General features: G+C 38.5%; 1 protein-coding gene across 1 annotated transcript in view; it reads right to left on the reverse strand.

Moving 5' to 3' along the window:
* COL19A1 (collagen type XIX alpha 1) overlaps nucleotides 1-8429 on the reverse strand; it is a 300284-nt gene that overhangs the window by 15911 nt on the left and 275944 nt on the right. The window contains exons 48-49 of the mRNA XM_006770338.2: nucleotides 5505-5675; nucleotides 3743-3809 (exon numbers count right to left, since the gene is read on the reverse strand). Of these exons, the coding sequence (XP_006770401.1) occupies nucleotides 3743-3809; nucleotides 5505-5675 (238 nt within the window). The remainder of the gene's footprint in view (nucleotides 1-3742; nucleotides 3810-5504; nucleotides 5676-8429) is intronic.

Here is an 8429-nt window from a genome sequence, read left to right on the forward strand (position 1 = left end):
AAAACAGTTTGGTAGTGCTTGGTTATATTTTCTGACATTCTTAACCAGCTTTTAAGAAAATGAGACTAATGAACTGCTGAAGTATTTAATATATATTTTTATCTGAAGTCTTTTGCAAAATCGAAGTTCAACCTTAAAGCTGCTTGAGATGAAAAATAAAATAGAGATGGGCAAAGGCCAGGAGGAGATGGGGGATGTCTGTAACAGTGTCAACAATAAAAAACATTTTTTTTTCAGTGATCTCTTTACATTATCTATGCAGTGTTGTTTGTTTGAGTCCACACCTCCATGCCAAACAATAAAACATTAAAACCCATCATCTCATAAATGGAACCCACTATATTTACCATCATATATAGATATCCTGCAATATTGAGACTTTTTTTTTTTACATTGAATCTAGAAAGTATTATCAACCACCACTGCTATTTCAATAAAATACCCGTGGGCCCACCAGCCCTCATAAGAAAAAAAGAAGATAATTGACATGAGAACTCATGGAAATTGCGAATTAAAGGAAATTTTAGATTGCAACCCAAAAGCATGTATTTGCTGGCTCTCCCTCTTCTACTAATGATGCAATGCTGAGATCCTAGGTGCCTGCACGTGGAGCGGCTTCATGGACAGGCTACCTAAGTCACACAAGGCCCCATGCTCAGAAGGGCCCTATGCTTGCTATAACGTTATGCTGCTGCTGTCTTGTAGTTATTAATGAAATCTGAACAAGCGCATTGGAGATTTCATTGTGCACTGCATCCTGCACATGCCTCTATGTTCTGCAGTGTCCTCTGGAGAGCCACGTGTCTTTTCTTTGTCAGGCAGAGATACTTGAGAGATGATTGTTGAGGTGGAATGTCTGAATTGCAAAGTTTGGAGCCTAATCCATGATGCTTGATTCAAAGGTCAATAAAAGAAAATAAAAGGGGATTTTTCAAATGTGGGGGCAACAGTAAAATTAGAAAGAGAAAATTGGTAGCTTAAAAAAGAAAGAATAGACAGTTATATCAATAGACTATCATGTGAAGCACTGTCCAGATACTTAGTAGAGATCAAGGTAAACTGAGATCAACAGCATGAATTCATGAAAACATTTTTTTTCCCTTTTTTGTCACTGAAGTGGCTAAAAGTCCCCATGTTCCTCTGCTCTGTGTCCAGTGTTCATGTGAAATAAGATAATGTGCTCTCAAGCCCTGAGATTTTGGTCTCTGATGCTAATTACTGCCTAAAATAACCAGAGCTTCTTGGAGAGTAGCTAACTCCACGTTTGCAGTAGAAATGTTAATAGATGAACTTGGGGCATTTTGTAATCTTATTCCTTGTAAATTCAACAATGTATTTTTAGCTTAGCAAGGGCAGGACACTCTGCGAAAGAAGCAGAAACCGTGAGAGCCAATGTGGATTTATGTTCTGACAAATAACTCCCACTTTATTAAGTTCACAGTTGAGGGGAGTGATCTTGATTTTAGCAAATCACCTGACAAAATCATGTAATAACCTGTGGATAGATAAAAAAAATGCAGAGTAGATTTTAGGACAACTACATGGATTCAGCACTCACAAAAACAAAAGACTAACAGGAGTCCTCAAACTTTATTTAAACAGGGGGCCAGTTCACTGTCCCTCAGACCGTTGGAGGGCCAGACTATAGTTTAAAAAAAAAACTATGAACAAATTCCTATGCACACTGCACATATCTTATTTTGAAGTAAAAAAACAAAACGGGAACAAATACAATATTTGTATTTGCATGTGGCCCAAGGGGCCGTAGTTTGAGGACCCCTGGACTAACAGATGGCATACAAATGAGCAGGAGGAATGCAATGGCATTTAGAAAGGCCTAATCCTTGACTCTTTTTCAAATTTAAAATGTCTATCAATAATTAGAATGATAATACACTGTCCCCCCAGGAAGCATACCCGTGACATTCCTTTCCTCCCCTATTTCCCTCACAGGAACCTATTACCCTAACCTCTAAAAGACCCCACAAGACTTGCAACCAGGGGAACAATGGGCAGTGGCAGCTTGTCCCAGGCAACCCCCTGAACCGGTCTGCAAGGTCCTCTTTTCTCTGACCTCCCAGTGAGCCACAGCAGCCCAGCCTAGGCTCTCCTGTTGCTTCTGCTATGACTTTCTTTATTTCACCACCCTAAGTGTCAAAGTTCTAGCTGTGGTCAATGAATTCTTGTTTGCTTTTCTAAAAAACTTAGAATGATGAGATGTTTATAATTTAGAGATAACACAAAGTTATGAAGGTCGGCCAACCTGCCTTGTGAGATAACATTCCAAAAGGTATCTTCAGGTTGGAACAATGTGTGAACATGAATCATTTGAAATTTAATAAGAAGCAACATAAAATAGCACACCTATATTTTAAATATGAAAACAGTGCATAATGAGAAACAGATAATTTTAAAAACTTTGTACAAGGAAGATCCAAAGTTGCTAGTTAATAAAAACTCAAGATGAATCAACAATGTGATAAGGATGCTTACCCAAAAAATGCTATCTTAGGCTGTGTCATTGAAGTGTCTCTATCAGGGATCAGAAAACTTTCTCTGCAAAAGTAAATATTTCACCCCTTCCCCGGCAGAAACGTGTATACACGTTTTCACAAAATGTTCTTTTTTCAGTCGTCGACGAGTATACTCGTCTAAAACTACCTTCAAAAACCAGCTACATACGTACCATTCTAAATAATTTCATCTAGAAACTTTCTGAGGAAATACTATTCTTAACCACAAAAATGGGAAGAAAAAATAATTACAAACTGTTTTCATAACCAGCATCAAAAATACTATATAGAACCAAAATAAAAAAATTAGTCTGAAAAAGAAACGTTTTTAACAAAAAAATTGTTGGGGAAGGGGTTAAGGCTTTGCAGGCTATACTATCCCTGCTACAACTACTCAATTCTGCTGCCCTAGCAGAAACTAGCCAGAGAAAATACATAGAGGAATGAGTGTGATTGTGTTTCAATAAAACTTTATTTATGGACACAAATTTGAATTTTAGGTCATTTTCACTAGTCGTGAAATATTCTTTTGATTAAAAAAAACCATTAAAAAATGTACTTCCCTGTATCTCCCCTCTAAAGTAAAACCCATTCTCATTTGGGCCGTACTAAAACAGGTGGTAGGTGGATTTGGCTGGTGGGCCATAGTTTGCTGGCCCTGGCCTATGTCAAAAGACACTGCCCTGTTCAAATACTCCTGGGTGAATGAAGGATATTTAAAGATTAAGTATTTCTAAAGGGCAATGATCATGGAGGAGCTGGGCACACTCCACTGAAGAGAAAACGAAGGAGGATATTGAAAAATCCATGGGCCCTGGCTGGGTAGTTCAATTTGATTAGAGCATCATCTGGATATGCCAAGGAAGTGAGTTTGGTGCCTGGTCAGGGCACATACAAGAAGCAACCAACGAATGCATAAATAAGTGCAACAACAATGTTTCTCTCTCTCTCTGAAATCAATAAATAAAAAAGAGAAAATAAAAATACCCAAAGGGTGGTCACACTTGAATAGAGAAAGATACTTTACCTGTGTTGTTGCAGCAGACCAAGAATGATGATAGGAAGTTATAGTGAGGCAACTTTAACTATCACATAGAGCTTCCCATCACAAAGTGGGCTGCCTCTTAAACTTGTTTAATGACCATCTTTTGAGAATGTTGCTGCAGGGATTTTCCACAGTGGATGAGACTTGGTAAAGGATTCAGAAATGTTTATTAAGCAAATCTAACCTTCAAAAATCCTTTGTACCTCTTGATTAATATACTTCTTTATTTCTTCAAATGAAACGGCATCAGCCTAAAGAAGAAAAAAAAAGGTCTGTTAAAATGGAGCCCAGGAGAAGTGAATAGAGAATAGACATATTGGGTTGGCATGCATACTTGAAGCTTCTGTAGAGATACATTTATCAGGCTAAATGCTTTTGGCCACTGACTATATTAAGCAATACATTTCTTTTGTTTCGATCAAATGCTAGAAAGAAGTTGAAGTGCCTAATTGCTTTAAAAGCTGTGGGCTGAAATCATAACCAGTGATGTGAACATATTTCCTATTGAATGGAGAGACATGGCTGCATATAGTCAGGAAAGACATTTCATATTACTTCATTTTCTGAAGTTACAGAATTTGAGCAGTGTTATCATGATGTTAAATATCCCAGGCACAAATAAACTTCTAACCAATCACTGGACACTGGTACAGTTATTACCTCACTGATATGATGTATTTTCAAAGGAAGATAACTTGGAAAAGAATTCGAAGTATTCCAGGTTATTTTTTAAATGTTTTGTGTCTGGGATAAAGCTTATTAAGTTTTTCCCATTTCATGGTAAAGTTTATTCTGTAATTTATACTTTGTAGGTCTATTTCTATTAAGCAGTTTTCTTTTTTAAGAGGAAATGCAAGTAGGTAAATGATATCAGTTGAGTTTTTAACTTCTTCAGATATAAATTTATATGACTTTGACAAAGAATCTACAAGTATAATAGTAATGTTTTACTATAGACCTTGATATTTCAAAAGGGAGCTATCATTTTTTCATGATGGATAGGATTTCAAAGTATTTTATTACTCTTCTTTGTATTTGGTGGTTACTATCCAGGCTATAAAATGAAAGACAAGGTGTTGAGTTCAGATGATAATTGCTGTTAGGACTCAGTAGTTCCAAGAATGTCCTATTTCAACATTTTATTTTCACTGCAGATGGGACAAATAAATTTGAATTAATGCATCAAATACCAATTATTGACACAGAGAAGCCATTCTACAGGTTTTATTCAAGTAGAGCTCAGGGGAAGTGGGTAAAAATAAAGAAGTCTGAAAATTCTGGGGATGCTCAATTTGACCCTCTGTCTGGTAATGACATCTGAGGACAGCATGTCCTGAACTCCCTGACCTTATTCCCAAGCTCTCCTTTCTTCCTGACATGGACATTTTCAGACGAAGTTCCTCTGTGGAATGGCACCCACCATGCCTTCTGAGGATATTACTAAAGACATGGGCTTTCTTAACCAAACACTCTTGGCCCAAAGGTCTCCAGTTCGGAGCACTACTCCAGCAGACCTGCTGTCCTGATATTCATCAAAGTGAAGTTTTGATATGAAACAGACATGGTATGTATTTTCTGCGTGGTGGGAGGAGGCATTGTAGATAGAACTGAAGAGGAAGGCTTTGGAGTCCGTCGGACCTGGGTCTGATCCACTAGACAACTGTGACCTTGGGCAAGCTGACTCCAGGTTTTTGCTTTTGTTAAGTCGGATGGAAAGGACAGCCATCCTCCCAGGCTCATTGTGAGGATGCTGGGAGGTCACGTGTCGGGAGTGCTTAGCAGAAGGTCTGGTACATAACTTGAAACAAATGACAGCAATTGTACCCCTCGCAGAGGCCACTTTAGGCTCATTTCATTTATTTTGAAAGAACTACTGTTGCTTTCATGGGAAAAGGGATATGTGGTCAGTACCAGCCAGGAGCTCTGGAGCTCTCAGTACCACTTACTGGAGTGCCGGGGACGCCCGGAATGCCAGGAGGGCCTTGGTGCCCAGGGGATCCCACAGAGCCTTTGTCTCCAGGCGGCCCCACAGGACCTACAGCTCCCTTCATGCCTGGAAGGCCTGGCTTTCCCTGTTCACCTTGTGGGCCTCGGTCTCCAGGTATTCCCTGATCACCCTGTTAAGGAAAAAATTAATTGTAAAGAATGATCTCTTCTACAACAGCAACAGCTGTGGTTCAGACAAAGGATCGGGATTGACACTGGCACTCCCTAGCTGTGGGACCTTGGGTGAGTGAATTAAATTCTCTGTGTCCAACTTCCTCTCCCGAAAAGTGAGGGTATTAATAGTGTCCACTAAGCAGGGTGATGCTGAAAAAATGAATGAGTTAACTCAAGTGATGTGCTTAGAAAAATGCCTGGCATGCTGAAAGCACTCAGTGAACAGTAATGACAATGTCAGGTGTACTCAGTTTCCAGTCAAGAATAATGACAGTTGGCCTGGGTCTCATTTGCAATGATAAAGGATGATTACCAAGAGGATTTCATCACTGAGATTTTTCACTCAAAAGAACTTCAAGACACTCAAAATACCTCCTAAATCACATGCTTTTCTTTTCTCCTGCTTGCTATTGTATGTTTGGTCTTCATTAGATTCTGTGGGTTGATTTCTATACAGGTGTGTGTGTGTGTGTGTGTGTGTGTGTGTGTGTGTGTGAGAGAGAGAGAGAGAGAGAGAGAGAGAGAGAGAGAGAGAGGGAGAGAGAGAGAGACATTGAGGTAGATAGATCATGGCAGGTGTTTCAGTTATATAGATATTTCAAATATTCACTTCCACTACTCCATGAGGTAATGACCAAACCAAATATGATGAAATGGTGCACTGAGGCTGCCCTATATTTCACTGTATTATTCTTTTATTTGTTGTGGCTCCACTGCAAAAGTCCAAAGTCTATTTTTCTTTATTAAAAAACTAGAGACCTGGTGCATAAATTCATATATGAGTGGGGTTCCTCAGCCTGGCCCCTTGGCCTGGCCAGTGACCAGGTCTGGCCAGGGGAAGAGACCTCAGGAGGTCGGCTGGCTGGCTGTGGGAAGTTGGCTGTGGGGTCGCAATGACCACCAGGGGGCAGCTCCTGTGTTGAGCATCTGACCCTGGTGGTCAGTGCATGTCATAGCGACTAGTTGGGTCGACTGGTTGTTTGGTTGTTTAGTTGCTTAAGCTTTTATATATATAGATGATGAAAACAAATGAACAATTACAGAGATCTATTTGATGATGGCATAAAGAGGAGTAGAAAGAAGCCATGTAGATCAAGCATGTCAAACTCACAACCCGTGGGCCACATGTAGCCCACAACAAATATTTTTGTGGCCCAGCCAATATAACGGTATGTAAGAAACATTTTAATAAAAATCTCGTAACTTAATTTTTATAATACCCTGTTATACATAATTATTAATAACTAACTACAATGTTCGCTAATGACTGATTACTATAATCGTGTTACATTCATTCCCTTACGCGTCTTACATGCAGGCTCACCATTTCTTTCCACTAATATAGCAGCGAATATTTTAGCATCTGATTGCCACCTCATTAGTCTTGGACTGACTTGTTTGGTGTGTGCAACAGGAAATATTTCACTTTCGGAGAATAAGAAAAATAGATTTGCATTATGCTTATTAATTTGTGCAGTTATTCAGTGTCTGGTAAGTTAGTGTTCAAGAAAAAATAGTAATTTTTATAAAAAATGTTCTATTATTTTATGTTAACAATTACTCATTTATTTCAGCTTTTTGTATTCAGAATTGTCTCAATCGAAATAACCCTACATTTCTATGAAAATTGAAGCGTTTGTTTTTTTGCGGCCCACCTAAACTTAAACCTTATTTGTCCTGTGTTAGCCTTTGAGTTTGACATGCTTGATGTAGATGGACGTAATTTCAGTGCTACTGTCTTAGTTATAAAAGTGTATTTGTGCCCAACTGGCATTGCTCAGTGGGTGAGCGTCGACCTATGAACCAGGAGGTCATGGTTCAATTCCCAGTCAGGCCATATGCCTAGGTTTCAGACTTGGTCCCCAGTGTGGGGCACATGGGAGGCAGCCCATCGGTGATTCTCTTTCATCATTGATGTTTCAACCTCTCTTTCTCTCTTCCTTCCTCTCTGAAATCAATAAAAATATTTTTAAAAAAGAAAAAATATATCTGCATGCAAGTATATCAATCCAAGATCACATTTGGAGAAATATCAGAGACTGTTAACATAAAAAATAAAATAAAAGAAAAGAAATACTAGCACACTTTGATCAATACCCTGATCGTGTGCAAAATAAACACAATCTTTAACGTATTAAAATTATTTTATGATCTAAGGACAAAGATGCTCATTATAGTGATGTTTATAATATGAAAACTGGGAGAAACCAAAAGGGGACTGGGTAAGTGAAATAAGGTGTATCCAAACAGTGGAATAACATGTCGCCACTAACAGGTAGCTGCAACTCTATATTTACTGACATGGAAAGGCAGTCAGTATATGTTATAGGCAAAAAAAGACATTTACAAAAAAATTATGAGTTCACTTTTGAAAAAAGTATATATTCTTTTGTATTGATTCATTAAATATATGTGTATGTTATATATAAGAGTGAGAGAGATGGAAATTGGGCCAAAATATCAATAGTGCTTGTCTATAGTGGGGTAAGGTAGACTTTTTTACTATCTTCATGTTATGTCCTCTATTTTCATATTTCCTTCAGTTATTATGAATTATCTGTGGAACAATAAGTAAAAGCTATTATTCCACAAATCCTCCTATGTCTGAGACAAGAGGATGAGAAAGCTTTCCAAACCAACAAGACTTAGCTGTTTAGAAAAGCCAGCCATGCAGGTGTACCTGCCATGCGGCCTGCTTCTGGGTCTTCAAC

The sequence above is a fragment of the Myotis davidii genome, unplaced genomic scaffold (assembly GCF_000327345.1).
Source record: "Myotis davidii unplaced genomic scaffold, ASM32734v1 scaffold803, whole genome shotgun sequence".
NCBI lineage: Eukaryota > Metazoa > Chordata > Mammalia > Chiroptera > Vespertilionidae > Myotis > Myotis davidii.